The sequence below is a fragment of the Arachis hypogaea genome, chromosome 10 (genome assembly GCF_003086295.3).
Source record: "Arachis hypogaea cultivar Tifrunner chromosome 10, arahy.Tifrunner.gnm2.J5K5, whole genome shotgun sequence".
NCBI lineage: Eukaryota > Viridiplantae > Streptophyta > Magnoliopsida > Fabales > Fabaceae > Arachis > Arachis hypogaea.
Genome location: NC_092045.1, coordinates 16,188,160 through 16,210,921, shown reverse-complemented (window position 1 = coordinate 16,210,921; position 22,762 = coordinate 16,188,160). Strand labels below are relative to the sequence as shown.

The window sequence follows — 22,762 nt, the reverse complement described above, 5'->3', positions numbered from 1 at the left end:
CTCACTGTCTCCGGCGCTGGGCTTCTACGTTTGTTCCGGGTGCTCTCTCTTGGTCAACGACTTCTCCACGGATGCCAATCCCCAACTCATGCATCGTAACTGGGGAGCGGTGGTGCTCACAGACGTCATCTTGGTCAGGTGCGCTTGTCCCGCAGTCAGTCGTGGTACTCGTCCTCTGCCGTGCTTGTCAATTATGAAGGTAAGAGCTGCTCTGTCCACTGAATGATCAGCTTTGAGTATTGGCTTCCAACGTGTTCAGGTAATTTTAATTTTTTGTTTCATAGCAGACCAAGACTCAACAAAACTGAAATTTTCTTTGCTTACATGATGATGCGCCATATGTTTAACTGTATCAAAAGTGATAAAAATGTCTCTCTTCCATATGGAATGTTTTTAACTTGCATCTTTGAGTATTTTACTATTAATTTGAGCAATGAAATCCTAGAAGACAGAATTTCATATCTCAAGGGTGGTTATGTAGTAAAATAATCAAAGAAAAAAGGCACAAGGGCAGCCAAGAACACAGTTTTGGAAGAAGAAGATAAAGAAAGTCTTTCTAGTCCATCTACCGCAGGGACATCTTCCTATCACAAGTACCTAATGAATGGCATTGTTAAGGGCATTTTACAAGAGCTTATAAATCTCACTAAACAGATGATCAACTCGAGCCAACAAGTTAGGAAACTAGCAATTCAAAATGAGAACTCCTTTAGGAAGTTTAAAAAATGAGTTGAAGTGTTGCTCAAATACATAAACTCTTTGGATGACGAACAAGCAATGTCCGAGCAAGAAGAAAATCATCTTAGAACCGAGGATGAGGGATCTGATGTCTAGCTCTGATTGATGCATCTATTTTTTCTTAGAATTTGTTTCTGACGATACACTTTTTGGCTTTTGAATTTATTGTTTGAATACAGTTGGATGACTGTAATAGTCATAGGGACTTAACTTTGAGACTAACACTATTACCTATTTTGCATTTGTGATTTGTATGTTAAAGTGTTTTTTTTGGCAAGGTTTCCGTCCTTGATAACAAAAAAGGGAGTAACTATTGTGAAAATGAATTGAAACAGTTATGTTGAAATTGTTGAAAATGTTTGATGATGCTTGAGGTTGGCTACGGTTTTTTGTTTTTTTTATACCATTATTTCATGCAGCTCTGATTAAGTATATTGCTCTGATTGTGAATATTGATTATATTTACTTGCTCTGATTATGATATTTTTGCATAATGATGTTGTGTTTGGTATATGATTTTTTTGACTAAGTAGCTCCATATAATGTTTGGTTTAGTTCTGATTAATATTGGTTTTAAAGCTGCTTTGATGATGAGTTTTGATTGGAGAAATAGCCTTGTATATATTGACAAGTGATCAAACAGAATCACTAAAATATAAAATTGTTTCTAAAATTCGTGAATGCTTGATATTATTTCTATGTAAGTTTTGTTGATATCAGGTTGATAAAAGCAAACATTCAGGGGGAGAACAGTGATTAAAAGAAAGGGGGAGCTTCAAATCATGAAAAACATCAAAGGAAAGTTTCTAAAAACTTTTCTTATTTATTTTTCAATTCATTTCATAATGTTTGTCATCAAGGGAGAGATTGTTGAGTTTGAAAAACTAACAATATATTATAGATGATGACTAAACATTATTATTGGGTTAAAAGTCAATTATGTGCTTGATTATTGTGTTTAGTGAGCAGAAAATTAATTTAATTGAAACTAGCCCAAGAAGCATGGAAAACAAGCCCAAATTGCACCTGGTTCACTTACAAACAAGTTCAAAAAAATAATTGTTCATCACAACAACAAATTTCTTTCAGAAATAAAAAGAATGCTTCAGGCCTAAAATTGATGAAGTGAGTCCATATTCATTAACAAGCTCAAACGGTGGTCCAAGTCTAATCATTCACTTAGTTTTTAACTAAATAATTCAAGTTCATTTTCATTTGAACCATCAATTACCACCTAACCAAAACTCTCTTTTCTCTCTTTTTCATCACCCACGTGTCACGTGAAATCTCAGAAGTAAAGCAAGAAAAGAAAGCTCTGTCTAGGGTTCACATCAAATAAGAAAAAGGGGTTAGCTACAAAGAAGAAAGAAGAAGAAATCAGAAGCTAGGGCACAAAACAAATCTTAGGCTGGATCAGAAAGATGTTTCCATTTTTGGTACACTCAAAGTAGCATGCTGAAGCTTCCTTCCTCCTCATACACATTTCTCGTAAGCTGAAAAAAATAGAGACTATGGAGCTCTATTGTGAATCAATGTTCAAAATCAAATTTGAAGTCAAAGCAAGAATGCACGGTTCAGATTCAAGAAGCAATTTGAAAAAGGATGAAAGAGAAGATAGAATGTATGGATGCATGTATGATTCAGTCACTGCTTCTACTCTATTTCTCTTCTATGACGCCGCTACAGTTACTGATTTTTTGGGAGAAGAAGTCCAACATGCTGAAGCAAGTTTCAAGTTTTGGAAGCTTCACTCCTCTATTAAATGGGTGAACGGGCAAGGGTTGAAGTAAGGAGAGAAAAACACAAAGTTAGGGTTTCTATAGCTCATTGAGCTATCCATTCTTCTCCTTCATAGTTCTCATTGAATATCTTATTTTCTCAATCTAGTCTTTCTTTGTATTCAATGAAAAAGGCAAAACATTGAGGTTTGTATGAAAAAGCCATTGAGTGAAAAAAGACAATAGAGTTAGACTTAGAAAAAAATTCATAGTTATTTTAGAAATGCTTTGTAAGTGTTTCTATTTTGTTGTCATGATCTTGAGGGGATTTTCTTGCAAGTTAGGTTAGCACTTTACTGTTGAAAAGTTAGGGTGAGTTCCTAGCCAACTCTAGTCTGGATTAGAAACTGGATTTGTCCCAAGTAGGATTCGTTAGAATCCTAGGGAGCATTGTTGAATGTAATTCTGTTGAAAGATGGTGAAACTCCATCATAGTTATGATGGAGACTGGATGTAGGCTACATTGCACTGAATAGCTGAACCAGGATATATCTGTGTGTCATTTCTCCTTCTCTTTTCTGTTTCTGGTTCTACGATTTAAGAGACAAAGCAAAATTATCTCTTGATTATTCTATCCAGTTATACCTCACAACAACTCACTTTGCTTATATTTCGGATTTAGCTCCTACCTCGTCAAGAGAAAAAAATCAAAGTATCTCCTGGTTTTCACTCAAGGTGTCTCAACAAATTCAAGGTTTGAAAGCAAAATTAAAAGAGACCAAGATTCGACCCCCATTTCTCTTAGCCACTGATTTCTATATAAAAAAAAAGAAACATTAACAAACAAATTTTCAAGTAAACATGAATAACTAGGCCAAATTTCACAAAATTCTATTGAACAGATATACATAGCTAGTGATTGAATAAAATCACAAGTATGAATCCAACAGAAGTAAAAAAAAATAAGTTTCCAACTTAACTAGAACCTATTCATAACCTACTAATTTTGTCATTGACACTACAGTATCCTAACTCCACCAACCACTACCAAACACACATACGAAAAAAGGGAAGGAAAAACAAACCTCACAGAGAAAAGAGGGTCATTCAACGTTAGCATTTAGCAACTCTTAGTTTAGGAAAATACTTGTCATTGAATTTATATTCATAATTATACAATTAGTTTTTCTGTATCCGCTATTGAAGAATAAAATATTACAATATCATTTTTACTGTGTCATAATAGCAGCATGTCATATATCCATAACAAAGTGATAAATAGGACAATATTTTGAATTACAACAACAATCAATAACAAATTATTTAATCTTGTGACAACTCACAAAATGAATAAAAATAATTAACTATGATAAAGGTAAAGATCAAAAGTAGTACAGCTAAAACAACAATCCTTCTCCAATGCATTGTCTTGGATCAGATTTTTTCTGGAAAGAACCAGTTTCAGATTCTTGGACAGCATTGATAACATTGTCTTGTGGTTGTTTATCACTTTGTGATTATTCCATTTTTAACATACAGAAAAAAAATCATGAACAAAATTAATTCAGCAAAAAATATTTGACAGAATCATTCAACAACTCACAACTCAAACATTCAGTAAACCACTATACCCAGTATTATTAACAAAACTATGAAGTATTATCAAAATCTAAAAATTAGCAACTCGATATTATTAACAACAGTACAAATTACAAAACAAGCAAAAATAATTATAAGTAACAGTATTTACCGGCAACGAGGAAGGAAAGGGAGTGACGGCGACGACAGAGGAGTGGGAACTTCCGACGGAGAGAGAGAGAGAGAGAGAGAGAGAGAGAGAGAGAGAGAGAGAGAGAGAGAGAGAGAGAGAGAGAGAGAGGAGATGCCGACGGCGACAGAGCTTCCATACGACAGCGAAGAGATTCCTATGATGGTGACAGAGTTTTCACATGCGACGCATGCCCCGAGCAGAGAAGAGTTCGACGATGATTACAAAGAGGGACGGTGGCCGTGATGGTTGCGGTACTGCGAGGCTACGGGGTTGCGTTTGGGGACTAGAGTTCTTTCAATTTTCAGAGAGAAATAGAGGAGTGGGACTGAGACTGCATTTAGGGGATTACTAGATTAGGGCTCTTTCTTTTTTTTTAAAGGGTTAAACGACATCATTTTGAGGGGTGATATCGAATCGAAAACCCTTAAATAAACCAACTAGTTCCGATAGTTTACTGGTTAACCATTGATTTGTCTGATCTTTTGACTGATTTTTTGACAAGAGGTTTATGAAATCAACCGAATTGATTAGATGACCAATTTCCAATTAACTCAGTTGAACTAGCTGATCTGATTCGATTTTTAGAACTATAATTCTAATAAAGACATTGGCTTCAAACCCATTTCAACAATGTCACAACAAGCTTGGAATGATTGATGCAACCCATTCCAGCATGACGGAGGTAATACATGAAGTATGAATCACACAACATCAGTAATGTAGACAATTAGTTGTTAATTGTCATATTTTTAGTAAGTTCTAACCTCAGAGTTAGTTACGAGGTAGTTAATGATAATTGAACCATTTATTAGATATTTACTTCTAGTTAGCAAATGAATTGAATCAGTTAGTATATAAACTTGTAAAATGCGATGAGAAACTTAAGGTTTGTTCTTGTAAATCTCAAGGGATAAAGTTAGTAAAAACACCATACTTTTTTTTTCTCGACTCTCTTTTCTCTCCTCACAAGTTAGATCTGTTCTATTTTCTCTACTATCTAAAGTCACAATTTTGTCATGGAGTTTTAGATTTTTTATTAGTATGTAATTTTATATATTCATTTAAATGTTGTTGTGAATTAAAAATAAACTTTTAAAAAGCGATTAATATTAATTCTCTAGTAGAATTCTATCAGATTTGGTAGAAATTAGTTATTGTTTTATTGATGATTTTACTCTTACTAATCATAGTTTAGTTATTTTAAGAAGGTAATAAGATAAAAACAATTCAATTAAACTTTTTAATGGTAATTAGTCACAAAAGTAATGTTTCGGCCGCCTGCAGGAATCTTAATATTCCACTATCCGGTAGAGGGTAACGGATGCCTTTCTAACATATGTCACATTATCACGTAATAAAAGCCACAGATAATGCAAATTATTGCTTCAATGATTTGATGAGGAGCAACATCATCCAAGATTATAAATCCTGATTGATTTCTTTATTTTTTTTTCAGTATATTCGTTTTTAAAATTTTGTTATAAAAATATAAATAGAACCCAACCGGACCTAATCCCCTAATATCCCTGTACATTAGTACATTCATATTAATACCGATCTTATCATTCATTGACTCACTCACATCCATACATCCATACATGATGTTATCACAATTTGTAAAAACGTGTGAATTTTTCTGCACAACTTCAAAAGGTGGTTTGAAAGGAAAGGACAAAAAAAATGATCTTTTTATTATTTTTTATCTTTTTCTTTTTAAATTCCAAACTAATAAAAACTACTTATTTTTTAATGGATGCTCATCATTTCATCACAATAAAATATATAGAATATATATTTTGCACAAAGTATAAATTCGTATTCTGCATATATCTTATAATAGTAAAAATTAATTAAAAATCGTTAACAATTTAACATATTTCACTAAATTATTTAATATAATACATAATAACATTTAAATTATTATTTTCAGATGAAAATATCCCTGTCTAACTAAAGTACTAAACTCATAATAAATTTCAAATAAAATAAATATAATATAAAATTTGACAATATTATGCATATAAATTGATTATGTAAGTTGAGCTGGCAGCAAACACCCTTTCATTCATCAACAGGTCAGTAATCACTACAAACTCATACTCACTTTACTTTCTCTTCAAAATTTCAACGATCATGTCAAATATTAACTGGAATAATAACAATGGGATGAACATATCATATGATTCATACACAAATTCTCGTATTTTACAGTTACGATGATTCTATGGCAAGTCATTGCTATTATTCTTGCTTTGAATTCGGTGTCTGGAAACCAGAAGCTGAGAAACGAGGTGGTGTTTGCGGAGCATGGAGCGGTGGCGACGGACGATCGGCGGTGTTCGAGGATCGGAAAGGATGTTCTGCGGGAAGGAGGGCACGCGGTGGATGCAGCGGTCGCGGCGGCTCTTTGTTTGGGGGTTGTGAGCCCGGCGTCAAGTGGACTGGGGGGTGGAGCATTTATGCTTCTGAGGTTGGCGGATGGGGTCGCAAAGGCCTTTGATATGAGAGAAACTGCTCCTCTTCATGCTTCCCAGGTAACAACCATTCTTTATCATCTTCACAAGCGATTGCAATTTTGTCTCGAGCTAAATTTAAAAATACTGTCTCCCAACCAAAATCACTTGCTAATATCAATGTATTTTTATATAAATACATATATAATTTATCTAATTTATAATGTATATTTTATATTTTAAAATATTTTATTTTAATATACATTTAAGATAATTAAAGTAATATATATAAAAAAAATTTATTTATAGATTTTTTTAATTTAAAAATAATTTAATTATTTTATTAATTTTTATAATTTTACTAAATTTGTAATTATATTTTTATATTTTTTCTTCTTTTTTAATTGAGTTCTTTATTATTTTTAATTTTATAATTAAATTTATTTTATATAAAAAATATTAAAATTGATAAAATATTTTTTTTAAATATATGCAGTTAAAAATGTAGTTAGATTTTTATTACAAATATTTTTAATTTATAAAAAAAATATTCAATTAACTCTAATATTTTTTATATAAGAAATAATTTATTACAAAATTATAAAAAAATATAAAAATTTAATTAAAAAATAAAGTATACGAACCTATACAAATTCGCAATTGAGACTTTGTATTAAATAAAAACTTTTGATTAAATGTTTTTAACTAATTTTTTGATAAATAAAATTTAATTTTAAAAATTTTGTTTTCGCAATTAATGTTGAATGAATTATGGATATTCTAAAAATAAATATTTTAAAATAAATGTTTCTTTTGAAAAATAAAAATTAGTAAGAATTTAATCATAATTTTTATCTATAATAAGAATTTAGTTATAAATTTTAAATTATAAAAATTTAATTAAAAATTGATAAATATTAAATTTATATGTCTAAATAATTTTTTTAAAAATATTAACACTAATATTTCTTTAAATTCGGACGTCATATTTTGAGAGGAAACTGCATCACAAAAGTGAATGGGTCCCAGTTAAATTAAACGATGGCCTTTGGAATAGATATGTTTAAGAAAAGGAATTGTACTTAAAAATAATAGCTTTTGGGATAATGGTAAGGTCATGGGTTAAATTCCCCTGACAATGGACAAGAGCAGATGTGTATATGGTTCAAGTATTATTAGGGTTGGCAATTCATACCCTACTCGCGGATATCCAACTCGGTCCAGTCCGTTCGAATAGGATAGATATCCTATTCGTTGTGGATAGGGTAGGGTACGGGTTTAGGGTGTACTCTACCCTACCCTCCCCGCACTTCATATATAACACATAATTTATAAAAATCTCTTTATATAGTGAAGGAAGTAAAAGTTGAACCCACAACATCTCTTATGTAATGACTTATAATAAATGAACAATCACTAAACTAATTAGTTAATTTAGTAATTTAGAGCATTAGTTTTTTATTTTTTATGTTATTAATACGTATAAAATTCGAAATAATTGAATTTTATATTTACTTTAAAAAAATTTGATATTTTTGCGGATAGGGTAGGGTTTAGAATTTTAGGGTACGGATAGAGTTAGGGTTGAGAAATTCTCAACCCGCGAGTAGGGTAGGGTAGGGTTTTAATAAAATTTTCAACCCGCGTGTAGGGTTAGGGTAGGGTCTGGACCCTACCCTACCCTACCCTACCCATTGCCAGCCCTAAGTATTACTTTGTTATTAAAATTTTATTTTTATGAGAATTAAAGATACCTTAGAGAAAGGTGGAAATTGAAATAATGGTATTGTGATTTCCTAGAATCAAACTTATTTAGGAATAGCTTTTCAAACTTTGAACCAAACATGGAAATATGATATTTTCATCTTAAAATTTCTAGGAATTATTTATAATTTCTCCAACCACACGTACCGTATGTCTTCCGACAAAAATAATAAAAAATGGAAAAGTATAGGTAAGAAATGTGAACAATGTCATTATTGTGTGTCATGAATTATCCAAAATTTTCAGGACATGTACGGTGGCAACACTACTTTGAAGGCAAAAGGTGGTCTCTCCGTGGCTGTTCCGGGAGAACTCTCCGGCCTTCACGAGGCATGGAAACAACACGGGAGGCTTCCATGGAAACGACTCGTAAGGCCGGCCGAGATTCTTGCTCGCCAAGGATTCAAGATTTCGCCATACCTTAGGATGCAAATGGAACAAACAGAGTCAGGTATATTGCAAGATAAGGGTCTTCATAGCATATTTGCACCAAATGGAGAACTCTTGAAGATTGGTGAAGTATGTTACAATAAGAAACTGGCAGACACTCTTGGTGCTATTGCCATGTTTGGTCCACAAGCCTTCTATGGTGGATTGGTTGGCCATAATTTGGTTAAGGATGTTCAGAGTGTTGGAGGGATATTGACCATGGAAGACCTAAAAGGATATCAAGTTAAACAAACCAAACCAATAACAAATGATGTTCTTGGACTTGAGATTCTTGCCATGCCTCCTCCTTCAGGTGGGCCTCCAATGATGCTGGTAAGTATATGTAATTCAACACATTGTGATTTTTTATAGTGTAAAATATTATTTTTCCTAACGTTTTTTATTTTTTTTAAATACTCTTAATGATTAATTTCATTCAATTTTGTCTTTAACATTTTTTATTTGTGTGACAATTATTCCTGAACATAAATTCCATCTAAAACGTTAGGAACAAAAGAAAAAATATGATAGTTTTGAAACAAATTAAAATATTAGAGATAAAATTGAATAAACAAAAAACGTGAAGGATAAAATTGAACAAAATTAAACTTTAGGAATATTTTCAAAAAAATTACAAATGTTAAAAACAAAAAATATGCTTTTATCTTATTTTTAGTTCTCTCTTCTTTTTTTTTTTAATTTTAGTAAAAAATAAGTAGTCCATCTGCATATGGAACCATTTTCTTTCAAAAACTTAAAGTCACTTAATACAAACATACACTTTTTTTTCAAAATTACAAATTGTTTTATATCCGACAATAACTTTACTAACATTACATTAAGGATTTAGTTTAATCTCATGTTCTATTACAGCTGCTAAACATTCTAGCACAATATGAGCTCCCTTCAGGACTTTCTGGCTCCCTTGGGTACCATAGAGAAATTGAAGCTTTGAAACATGTTTTTGCTGTGAGAATGAATCTTGGAGACCCTGATTTTGTGAACATAACTGCTGTTCTTTCTGACATGCTTTCTCCTGAGTTTGCTAAAGTGCTAAAGAATGACATCAATGATAATAGAACTTTTGGTCCCGATCATTATGGTGGCAGGTAGGCTTCTAATTTCACGAATTAAACTAATTCAAAGCTACAATTTGCCACCAATTTTTATTTTTTCTAAATTAAAAGTAAAATACATTTTTATCTTGAAAATATAAAAGAGTAAACAAATTTTCTGAATTAGGAAGATCTTTAGGATGATGGTTTAGATGTATATATATATCATCATTCTAATTTCTAAATTCATGCAACTTTACAACTGTATTTTTTTGGTCCGTAGCAAATTAATTATGGTCTTTGGATGCCATATTTGACTTGTAGTCAATTCCTTGTTCCATATGTCAATCCAACATTTTAAGCATTTATAGCGAATGTTAAGAAAAATGCATTCAATCCGTTGACAAACAATCAATCAAAGCTTGCGTGTCATATTAGCAAACTAGACTTTGTTTGCTAATTTTTTTTTTCCTGAATGATTCAGTAAAATCAATTATGTTATCAATTTGTATCATGATGCAATCAGTTTTGCCGAGAAAGATGAGAGATATAATTATTTATTTTTTTATTAATTTAAATTTTTGAAAAAATTGATTTCATGATATGATATTAGAACCTCTATAATTTAAGGTGAAAATTCAGGTGTAGTCAATTTCACCTGAAATTTTGACTAAATTTTTATCTAACGAATCTCAATTATCAACTTCAGGTGAAATCACTGACTTTCTAAATTCAATTCTTTTTTATTCTAAAAAAAGAATTTTAAGATAAATCCAAAAAGAAAGAGAAAAAAAAATTATGCAAAAATTTTACACAAATTAAAAGAAATTTTTGAGTGAAAAAACATATTAAAAATATAATTATTCATGTGTCTTTTCTTGAAAAAATAATTTTATGATGAGAAAATAAAAATTGAGTTATGTTATTTGTACTATCTAATACGCGGAGTTGGTGCAGATTTTTTATTATGATTGCATGAAATATGCGATCAAATTTGTGCGAGTCCCTCAGCGTATCCAATGATAAAAATAAATGTGTTGACACGCTAACATTTCTCATGTGATTATGATTTCCACGTGTATCGAAAACTGTTAAATTCTTTGGTGAATGTACTTGCCTTGTCCTTACAGATGGAATCAGATCCATGATCATGGTACTAGTCATCTGAGCGTCATTGATCTTGATCGCAATGCAGTGTCCATGACTACCACTGTGAATGCATATTTTGGTTCAAAGATCCTTTCACCAAGCACAGGAATAGTACTAAACAATGAGATGGATGATTTTTCCATGCCTATGAAAAATGTCTCCAACGACGTTCCACCTCCTGCTCCGCCCAATTTCGTCGCGCCCGGAAAGCGGCCGTTATCGTCCATGAGTCCAACTATTGTCCTCAAGGTAAAAACCCTTTTCCAGCAAACTACCCTAACTGATTTAGATATCTAAATGGGATAAAGTTTTGATTTAGAGTTTTAGATATTAACGTTTGTAATTTTGTGATAAGTTTTAATTTTCTTTCTAAGGTTTAAAATGTTATATTTGTATTACAAATGTTTTATTTCATCCTATTTTATTCCTCTAGTAAGTATTAAATTTTATTTCAAAAATATTGTTTCTTTCTTTATTATTATCATCATTTTTTTTATTATTCTGTCGTTTTTACTCTCAAATCACTATGATTACTATTATGACTACAACTATAATCTTTGCGACCACCTAAAAGAAAATCATAATGGTGAAAGGAATATTTTTGAAAGAAAAATTTTAATTTTGACAAAGGACTAAAATGAGATAAAATAAAACATTTAGAATAAAAATATGACGTTTTAAATATTAAGGACGAAATTAAGATGTAGACCAATTCTAAAATCTAAATGCTCCACCTATAAATGCAGATTATGATGGTTGTTAGTTACCTTGAAAAATCAATGGTCTTGGAAAGTTTTCATACCATTTTATTTAAGGAGAGTTATTTTGAACCGAATGTAATGTATGAGAGCTTTGGCCTAACGGCTATCGGTATCACTAACCAGTTTGGAATAACTTGTGATAATGGCTGAATAGGATGGGAAACTGCAAGCTGCAGTAGGTGCTAGTGGAGGAGCCATGATCATAGCTGGAACATCAGAGGTTATTCTGAATCATTTTGTGAAAGGAATGGATCCTCTTTCTTCTATAATGTCTCCAAGGGTCTATCATCAGGTACTTCTTCCTTGCCTTCATGGTTTAACCGATATGGTCGCCTTGCAATGCAGAGTATTACATAATAAATAAATAGACAAAAGTACACATGAAAGAATTTTAAGTACACCAAAATACATATAAAGATTCGTAAATATCAAAGTGCATCTTAGAAATTGTTTTCAATGAATAAAAGTTCAATCAAATATTTGTAAATAGCAAACTTTAGGTAGAGTTTGTTTTGAGATATTAAAACAGATACTGAGATTCAGTATCATGTTGATTGGTTCAGAGATTGGTACTAAAATTCTGTCTCTGTCTCTAAAATTTCAGTATTTCAATACCTCCAAAAAGTAGGGACACATAGACTAAAATTTTTAGAGATGAAGACTGAAACTTTAATAACATTTTATATCTAAAATACCCTCATTTCAATTAATTAATTCCAATTTTACTGTACAAATTAAATTAGTGTTTCATTCTTGTTTCAATTTCTATCTTTTAGTCTCTGCCTCTCAATCTTATCTTAGGGACACATAGACTAAAATTTTTAGAAATGGAGACTGAAATTTTAATAACATTTTATATCTAAAATACCCTCATTTCAATTAATTAATTTCAATTTTACTTTTTGTACAAATTTTCAATTTTTATCTTTTAGTCTCTGCCTCTCAATCTTATCTTTCCGTCTCTCAATCTTATCTTTCGGTCTCTGACACATTTTGTTCATCCGAAACAATCTTTTGGATATACCGTAATATTTACAAATTTTTTGTATGTACTTTTGTCCACCCCAAATTTTGTTATGTGTATTTTTGTTTATTTACTCCAGAAAAAACTATTAAAAATTAGAAACTAGTATACGTAAGAAACTAACTAATCACAGTCAGCACTTAACTAATTTCTCAACTCCTAACAGTTTCAAATTACAATAAAAATAACACTGGAATGGTCTTTTGTTTTTGCCACTTTTTGAGATTACCTCTGTAACTGGCCAATGTGGTTTATTTATGCAGCTTATACCTAATGTGGTCAATTATGAGAATTGGACAACTGTGAGTGGTGACCACTTTGAACTTCCTTCTGACATAAGGGCAGCCCTTATAAGTAAGGGTCATGTCCTAAAGGGCCTTGCAGGTGGTACAATTTGCCAACTTGTAGTTCAAGACATTGATCCTTCAATGGGGAATAATAAAGAAAGTGGAAAGCTTGTGGCTGTGAGTGACCCAAGAAAGGGTGGTTTACCTTCAGGCTTCTGAGATACAAATCCTCCATCATCGTCATATCTTTGCAGTTTTACTTTAATTAGACCAATAATAATGCTTAGGATAACCATTTTTGAGATATTAAAAAAAAACAATATTGGTACACCTAGTTTGTGAATCATTGATTTGGACAAGTCATGCATCAGTTTGCAAGATAATTCGAATTAAGTTTGCAAGATAATTAGAATTAAGTCCCAAAGTGATTCCTCATAACCCAAAATTAGCAAAAATATACAACTTTAGTTTTTACTGGCGACATAAATCACTTGATGAAAAAAGACCGAAAGACTAACATGGTATATTTTTATCAATTTCAAAGATATAACCAGTGCAATTAAAATCTCGAGAATTATTTTAATGCAAACAACCAATCTAAAGGATTACTTTGGAGTTTTACCCACTTAGTTGCAAAATAAGGGAGACCCTTTGATTATGTGATAATTATATTATTACTGGGAATAGTATTAAGGGCAAACTACATTAATTTATCCTAAAGTTTAGTAAAATTCAACCAAATTTCGTATTTCTAAACGCATATGTTAATCTTTATTGAGATTTAAGTAATAATACAGTCGGTACCTTTGTATTTTAAGATACAAAAATATAAGTGAGAGAAGAATAAACAAAGATATAAGTTCTGTAGAGAGAACAAGAATTTAAGTGGGAATAAACAGAAATTGCAGAATCAACTAAAATAAAACTATGTTCTTCAAAAGAGAGTCCATTGATCTTCAAAAACACACAACATAATATTATACACATTTTACATGACCAACTTCCAAGCAGACTTATTGTAAATATTTGATTTTTGCAACAAACCTATACCAATGCGTCCAAAATTAATTCATTTACAAACTCATGCATAAAATTATGAGAGCAATCATATTTACAACTTCTCCATAACTCAAAAGACTGCTGAAAAAAATGAGCATCCATGTACCACCCCGTCAGCCGCGTGGTACACGGTTTTCTCATGCTCCTAGCCAAAGAAACTTGGCCGCATTTCATCACACCACAGTTCACGTTACAAGTTAGGATTCTTACACTTGTTGAAGACTAAGCTGGTTCGCGAGGACGATTCGACCAAAGCGAGCTCAGAGCTCTCAGGCGTTGGAAGTATTCCCCCAAAGCAAGCAAGCATCGAGCTGCCTGACGGATAGTCAATATTCGAGACATCTGCTGCAGTGTCTCCTTCCGAAGATGATCAGCCTGGTGTACATAAAAGCATGGTTAATTTCTCTAATCACATGGTTGAATTTCCAATACAAAAGACATAGCTAAACCTCAGAATTCACATGACAATGTATGTAGAAGTTTAGCTAATGATCCTAAAGCATGGTTATATTTCCTTCTTTCACTTACTGATTGATATATGAATCCTATTACTAGATACAGATTAATCTGAAACGGGGTTTGTTGCTTCCCCGTCCAACACGATTTCGTTTATGACCTTTCTTAGAGTCAAACTCAAGACGGAAAAGGACAGGATCTAGACCTTACACTGCTGGACCAACTTGATATTGGTAAAGCATGGTTTTGCTTAATATTTCATTGATTATGCTTGAAATATAAGGATATCATTCTACTTTATGATTTGAACAAATAAAATAATAATAAATATACCATTATGTGATGAAAAATCATTATTACTTAGGCCTCCCTTGGGGATCTACTGAAGTGTATAATGGTAAGTTGGTTACTATAAATGCTTAATGATGAAATTGCCAAACAAGAAACAAGCATTGCAATAGTGACCAATTGGTAGTTTTAAATGAACAGAATTATCTTGAAATCAAACAGAAACTAATCACTTCTGATCCTACTTCACATTACCCAAATGATAGATTTAAAGCACAGTACCATGTTTACAATTTCTTGAACATAATCGGAAAATACATAAATATACACAAGCTTCAAATTTTAATATTGGATCTGTTAATGACTTGTATACTATTGTAGTTGATTGTAGAATAGAATCACAGGGATGCTGGGAAATTGGTGAAATCTGGCAAGTTTTCTTCCGGAATTTGGAACAAAAATTTTGCAATGAATATGGAAAAATGCGTTACAGAATTTAAAACAAATTTCCATTTCAAATTCTATAATTCACTTTTCCAGATTTTGACACATCACTATTAAAACAAAAAAATTAGGGACATACTTTTCCTAGTTTGAGATATCGCTTCAGGACAAAAAAATGGTCAGAATCCGAAATCTTCATTTCCGGGATTCTTGAAGAAGGAAACCAGGAGACTGCTTTTCTTCAATGAAAAAGGGTTTAAGCAGCCCTTCAAGAGTGTATATACACAAAAAAGAAATAAGAAAAATAAGAATTTGGCAACTACTGAACTCCATAATCTTTCAGAGTTCTCTACTAATCAAATTTCCCTTTTAATAAAAGAGGGTAGAAAGAGAAAAAAACATGTAGATTCAGAAAGTACTTTTACAAAACCATGTAAATAAATCATGTGCAAAAAATTAATATCCACATAAGGAATGCTTTAACAGCATAGTAAAAAAGGATTTTTTTTATCAAATTGAAGGTAATGGCTAATTAAAAAAGAGGGGGGGGGGGTATATTACCTGGTTCACAAAGCTCACAAGAGCTTCCAACTTCTCTATTGCAGTAGCCATCTGCGGAATATAACTTCCTTCCATCAGTTGTCCGGCAGCTATGCTATCAGCAAGTGTTTGCTGTAGTTTCTCCATACCTTGTGAAAGGGCGTCTTCGGCTTGCTGACATGATTGTCCGAGGTTGCAGACATCCAATCGTTGTTGCTCCGTCAAAGGTTCAATCAAAGGAAGAAGAACCTGCAATTGAGTATGCCACCACATGATTGGATATTTGCGTAAAACATTTTCACATTAATAGTGCATCGCAATTAAATCCACAGATATAAACTTAATTTAATCAAGGAACTCAATTAAGTCCTTTGCAAATTTCGAAATGCAGGTGTAAAGATGCAATTTTGAGTTCTGACCAAGATAATAAATCTTTAGACAATCAAAAATATTTTGTAGGATATGAATCATCACCTTTAGAAGTTCAGAGGGGCGAAAGCCTCCAATCCATAAGAAAAATCTCTCGGCCGTAGTTTTCCACATGCCGGACATTACATAGAAGACGTCTGCTTTTGCAGCAGCAGATTTCATACGAAAGATTTCGGTGTAGTGATTCATCATATCATCTACAAGTATCCTCAGCTCTAAGTCACCAATATGAGAATTTAAAGCGTTTCTCAGTTCTAAGATTTGACTATTTTGCTTCTCAACCCAGTGTCCATACTCCATCTCGAAAGCTGTGATTCCTGCAAATCGGGTATTCTGAGAATGCTAGAAGTAATTGGAAAAAGAAAATAAAATAAAAGAAAAAGAGTACTATAACACATTAAAGAAGACATAATTTATAATACATTACATCAACCAAAATGAACTAAGATTAGCTTTATGTGAAACCATGAAAATTTCTACCATCAATTGGGGTTACAAGATTGATTTTGATTTGAGACCAAAGGTTGCCAAGGGACTGAGGCAACAAATATTAATATTATGACATGGAAGATGCTAAAACAAGACTTTAGGCATATATTTGCCATTTAGGACAGTTAAAAGAAACAGAATATGATTAACTTAAAAATCTAAAAACACCAAATTTTGAAGGCATGGAATTAGAAGTAGTAGCATGATAACAAACCAACCTGAATTAATAGGTCCAGCAAAACCTAGATGATTAGTATCCAATCCACCGGCTACATACATTCCCTGCAATTTTGTCGGCTCAGGATATTAAATTGACCGGCAAAAAAGTTATGATATTTATAAACGAATAACGATCTATTGAGAAGAAACCATACTGCACCTGCTGTCTCGCACGTTCAAGCTCTTGCTCTAGCTGCATCAACTTCAAACGACTAGATTCTAATTGCTGCACATAGGCCTGTAAGGCAAATATCAGAATTCTCATCAACATTAGCAATATCTAAACACAGTACATGTATGTCGACATATCTATCGATGTATAGCGACCATTCAAACCTTTTTCCGCAAACGACTCTTCCGAGCAGCCTCTCGATTTTGCGCAAGTCGTCTCTGTATCTGCATGTTTAAACATGTGAGATTCCTACTTTTTTTATACTTATATATATTTTAATTACTGCATTTGTAAAACATCTTATTCTCACCTTATCAATAGGTTTACTTGCTTCTTGGTCATATTTGATATTTGCCCCAGGATACCATGAGAAGCATCCTCTGACTAGGCAACAAACGGCATAAACAGATTTGATTAGTAGGCAGAATAGGCATTCTCATTTCCCAAGAAAACATAGCAAGAAATTCTGTAAACTCGTGGTACCTGACTATCAAACTTAATGTCGGCTTCATCAATTAAGGGAATGGATGCACTTAAATTGACATTACTTTTGAGGCTATCTCCCCACATATTGATCTGCTGGATAGGATCATACACGCCCATCCTTCTCGAAGAAACGAACTGCGTCAATGGTGAATTCATGCTCTATGGACTAATCGGCACAGAAATTCAGTCAGTGTTCAGCATTCAACACATACATGTATATCAAACTGCTGCCAAGGAAAAAGAAAAACATTAATGCTCAATCAATCTTGCACTAATAAGCACAAGTTATAATGTATACATATGCCTTCAAGAGATGACATTATCAAGTAACCATTCAATGAAAATCAGTCAATATGATTGTTAAGATCAAATAATCTTCTATTTATATAATATAACCAATTCATTACTATACAAGTTACACATAAGAAAAGCGAATGCAAAAGGATAGATGCCTTTATAGAAATAGTGATCATTTAAAACACATTAAACCAAACTCTTTTGAAATACTACTCAAACGTTTGCTTGAAAAGTTGCTCAAAAGTTACCAATTATGTGTCTTTCAAAATAAGACTGCAAAAAGCTATCAGCTGAAAAGACCAAAACACTTTAACAAGAAACAGAAGAAGATGGTGCTGACAAGAATAAGCTATTTAGCTTAAAGACTAAAAGAGCCACTATTGACCATGATGAAGAAGAAAGATATTTATGATTAAGAAGAAATAAAATTAAAAAATAAAAATAGAACTTTGATTCACACATGCACATGCCTCTTCCAATATCATAGTAATAGTAGTAGGAGGGTGAAGGGACCAAAACCAACATAGAAAAGGGTAGCAGAAGATTAATAGGAACCCTTTAAATAACTTAATTATCAATCCAATTTCAAGAAAAATATAGGAAAACCAGACAATAACACAAACACAAACACTGCATAATTCATAATTCTGTTTAACCAATTATATTAATCCAAGCTTTTAGTTTTTTTCTTCCTTCATCATAGCCACAAAAACAACACCACCCTATGCAAAAGATTCCACAGTACTTCTATCTTTTCTTTTCCAAAACAAACCAAAAAAGATGTTAAAGGCTTACATATAAAGGACACATGAAAAACCAAATCCTAAACTATACCCTTTTCCTTTTCCCAAAGGGCAACACCAAAAGAAGTAGCAATAACTAACTGGGAGAAGAAAGAAAGTACCGGTAATCCTAGAAGAACTCGAAATTGTAGCAAAGACAAGAAACAAAAGCAAGCTTAGTTCAAAAACAAAAGACAAAAGCATCTCTCTCTCTCTATGCTTCTTATGTCATAAACTACAAAACAGTGTGTGATCCGTACTTACTTCAGTGGCTTCCTCGTTTTCCACAGCACTTATATGGATTAGGATAATTATTTATTGAGTACTATATTAAAAAAAAGGAAACTTAGAATTAAAATTAACAAAAAGGGGCTAATAATAATAAAAGCCGAACCTAAGAGTTATAGAAAGGTAGCTTTGTTGAAATGAAGAAGCAGCAGAAAGAAAGTACTCATGAGTCATTCATAACCATAAACCTTCCATCATTGCGTTGAGAAGACGACGCCTTTCACAATGCCCAATTTTTTATTCATCAAAATGGAAGATGAAGCCCACCATTATTATTTTTATGATTTTGTATAAAATATTTTACATTATTTGGCCAATCATATTTATTTCTTTAAAAAATTATTTATTTAATTAATATAAAATAAAATTAATTTTGCTGATGATTCTAATAGTTAACATAATTGTTCCATTGTAACTTCTTTTACTGTATAATTTATTAGAACTTAATTTTAATATACTCTTTTGAATATAAAATTATTTTATATATGTATCTAATTACATAATATTATATTAATAAAAATAATTAATTTTTATATTAACTGCATTATCATTTAAAAGAATGGTTATAATTATAATATATTTATATAATTTAGTGTATAAAAATTAAACTCTAATTTATAAATATTTTTTTTCTATAAGTGTTTGTTAAATTTAGAATATATTCTTATTTTGGTGGCTTGAATAAAGAAAAGTAAATTAAGCCAATAATTTATAGCGTAAATAGTATAATTTCTCCATATTTATTTAGATATTATAAATTCGAGTCTCCTTATTTTTTTAATAAAATAAAATTAGTAAAATGTAGAGTTTGTGTTGTAGGATGTAATTGCAAATATTAATTTTGTGGGGGTGCTGTGGGTGTAAGTGAATGGGAGTGTTGAGGAACAGAGAGTCAAAAAGAATTTGAGGGAGAGAAGAAGGTATCGCAGTCATGGTCATGTTTCCACTACCACGCACTAATGTGCGCACCAGGTGGATCACCCCATCACAATTCACCAATCACCACCCTCTTTTAAGTTTCCCTACCACCGCCGTCACCACATTTTCCGGCCACCGCAACATCCTCACCACTAGCGGCTGTCTTCTTTTATTTTCTCATATTTTCATTTTGCTCACAATGCTTTAAGTCGAGGTTGATATTGGATCTATACAAAAAATGAATAAATGAATAAAAGTACACAACAAATTTTAAGATCATAAAAATATATATTAAAATTTTGATGTTGTCATGTATATTTTTGTAATCTAAAATTTTTTCATGTGTATTTTTTTTATTTACTCAAGAAAACCTGCTAAATGAAAATCTTTATGAGTTGAAAGCTAATGGATCTAATAGATATGCACGGCTCAAAACATGAATCAATTAAAATTATTGTACTTAATTACAATTAAGTAAGTTCATATTGTGAAGCCAAATTTCATAAAATAAAGTCTACAATTAATTATAGCTCATATTTTTAAAAAAAATTACTTGAACAAAAGTTATTGTAACCCTGCTTAAAATAAATTGAACATTATATATAGCTCATATAATCGATAAGAAATCATTTCATATTTAACAAAATAGTTTTTTCTTACTGCATATTTGTCAGCCATTTTAGTGAGTGTATGACAAGTATGTAGATACAAATTAGAGCAACAGTGTGTATGAAGCTGATAAGTACAAAATAGTATGTTTTAAAAAAAGATTTAGAATATATCTTAACTATATATATAATATAATATAAGATCACTAGCTACTTTAAAACCTATCTATAAACTTTTTTTGATAAAAAAATTGCTTCCTTTTGGTCAAATGCATGTCTCTCGAAGTTGGGGAGAATTTATATAGAATTATGACATTGGTCTATCAATAATCTAGTACGTATTTATATATATAAAAAATAAAAAATTCTATCCGCAAAATACAAATCAATTATTAAAATAGTTATTTTATTTTTTATATAAATATATATTATTTAAATATTTTTAATATATATTTTATATTTTAATATATATTCTATACGAGAATACTTGATTTAATTGCTGATTTTTTATGTTAATTTTTTTAAAAAAATTATATTTCTAATAAATCATCTTAATCACTATATAAAATAATATTAATTTTGTTTTAAAATTTTTATTTATAAAATATTTATGATACAAAATAATTAGAAAGAAGTTTTAAAATTTTATATTATTACTTTTCATATAAATAGCGAAAACTGAAACAGTGAAACTGCCTTGTTAATGTATTATCGGTGAATAAACTCTGGTTTTTTTATTCAATATATATGTAAAATTCTTAAATTATTCCAATTTATGTATACACAAATTTGTTCACATAACCCTAATTCTAGTCTTCAATTCAAAATTTTTCTTCGATCACTAAAAATTATATTATGTTACTATTATATTAAAAATTATTTTTATATTATTTTCTTTTGAATTGGTATTTTTTTTTATAACGGATATATTATAGATTTTTAGTTTATAAATTAAATTATGGTAAATAGTACTAGTGGAACGAATCCTCTCTAAATAGTACTAGTGAAGCTATAGCTTGTGATATTCGTCGAAAGTACTTCTGCCTGCAATATCTGCACAAATAAGTTAGTAAAATAAACACCACTTTTATCAAATTTTTAGACCACTCTGTCCTCTCTCTCAGTTATCAATTTCACTAATTGCAGAACCGCATGAAGCTGGTCTACTAGTTCCAGCTCCCATTGAAATAACTCTCGTCGCCATTGGAAATTCCAAATCCACTCTAACCCATCCCATAACCCACAATTTCCTATGGCAGATCCTTCAAGATTTGAGCTCGAGAAAAGTCTTGAAAAAGTAACTTTCAGAGCACCACAAAGGTAACTAGCTATCCTCCCAGAAGCGGATTATCCTGCCATCCCCTATTTCCATAGCCAAGCTTCTGATCATCTTCTCTCTCACTTGTAGCTTCCTGATCTGTAGTTGACAAATATCCTTCCAAGGATCCCCTCTTGTAGGTACTGGCTGATCACAAATCATCTCAGAAGGATTCATGTTATTACAAGAACATATAATTTTCTTTTAAGTGGACAATCCTCTTTTGAAAATCTCCACCACCACTTGAATAGGAGTGCTGTATTCCGAATTATCGCATCACCAACTCCCATACCTCTTGTCTTTTTGGGGGCCTGTACAACTTCCCATTTCACTAGAGGCATCCCGTCCCTCCCGTCCTCCTTACACCACAAAAAGTGTCTCTGTAAGGATATTATTTTTTCTGCTACTGCCTTCGACATTTTGTACAAGCTAAGATAGTAAATAGGCAGGCTATTAAGAACAGATTTAATGAGAACTAGCTTACCCACTTTATTCAGAAACTTCGCTTTCCACAGACTTAGCTTTTCCTCTACCTTGTCAATCATTGGTTTCCATGTCTTGACCAGCTTCGGATTTGCCCCCAAAGAAATGCCAAGATATCTGACAGGTAAATACGCCTCTTTACACTCCAACAGTCGATACATTTATCGTGTCCAACTATGCTCACAAATAACTGGGATCAAGCTGGGCTTGTAGAAATTAATACTCAACCCTGACATCATCTCAAAGCAGCGCAACAACCGCTTATAGTTTCTGATCGTCTCTTCTTTAGAAGGGCAAAAAAGTATAGTATCATCTGCAAACTGTAAATGTGACAACT

General features: G+C 31.6%; 1 protein-coding gene and 1 pseudogene across 2 annotated transcripts; one reads left to right on the top strand and one right to left on the bottom strand.

Moving 5' to 3' along the window:
• The first annotated feature begins 5,906 nt into the window (after positions 1-5,906).
• LOC112715263 (glutathione hydrolase 1) lies at positions 5,907-13,555 on the top strand. Of its 2 annotated transcripts, XM_025767014.2 has the most exons (7): positions 5,907-6,302; positions 6,439-6,761; positions 8,691-9,206; positions 9,747-9,982; positions 11,059-11,326; positions 11,993-12,130; positions 13,126-13,555. In XM_025767014.2, the coding sequence occupies exons 2-7, from the start codon at positions 6,444-6,446 to the stop codon at positions 13,366-13,368; spliced, it is 1,719 nt and encodes a 572-aa protein (XP_025622799.1). In that variant the 5' UTR covers positions 5,907-6,302; positions 6,439-6,443; the 3' UTR covers positions 13,369-13,555. The 2 variants fall into 2 exon arrangements, with proteins under 2 accessions (XP_025622799.1, XP_025622798.1); XM_025767013.3 differs by lacking the exon at positions 5,907-6,302 and having other exon boundaries at positions 6,312-6,761.
• A 524-nt stretch (positions 13,556-14,079) lies between these two features.
• On the bottom strand, positions 14,080-19,367 carry LOC112715262 (transcription factor TGA4-like; annotated as a pseudogene).
• Positions 19,368-22,762: the final 3,395 nt, after the last annotated feature.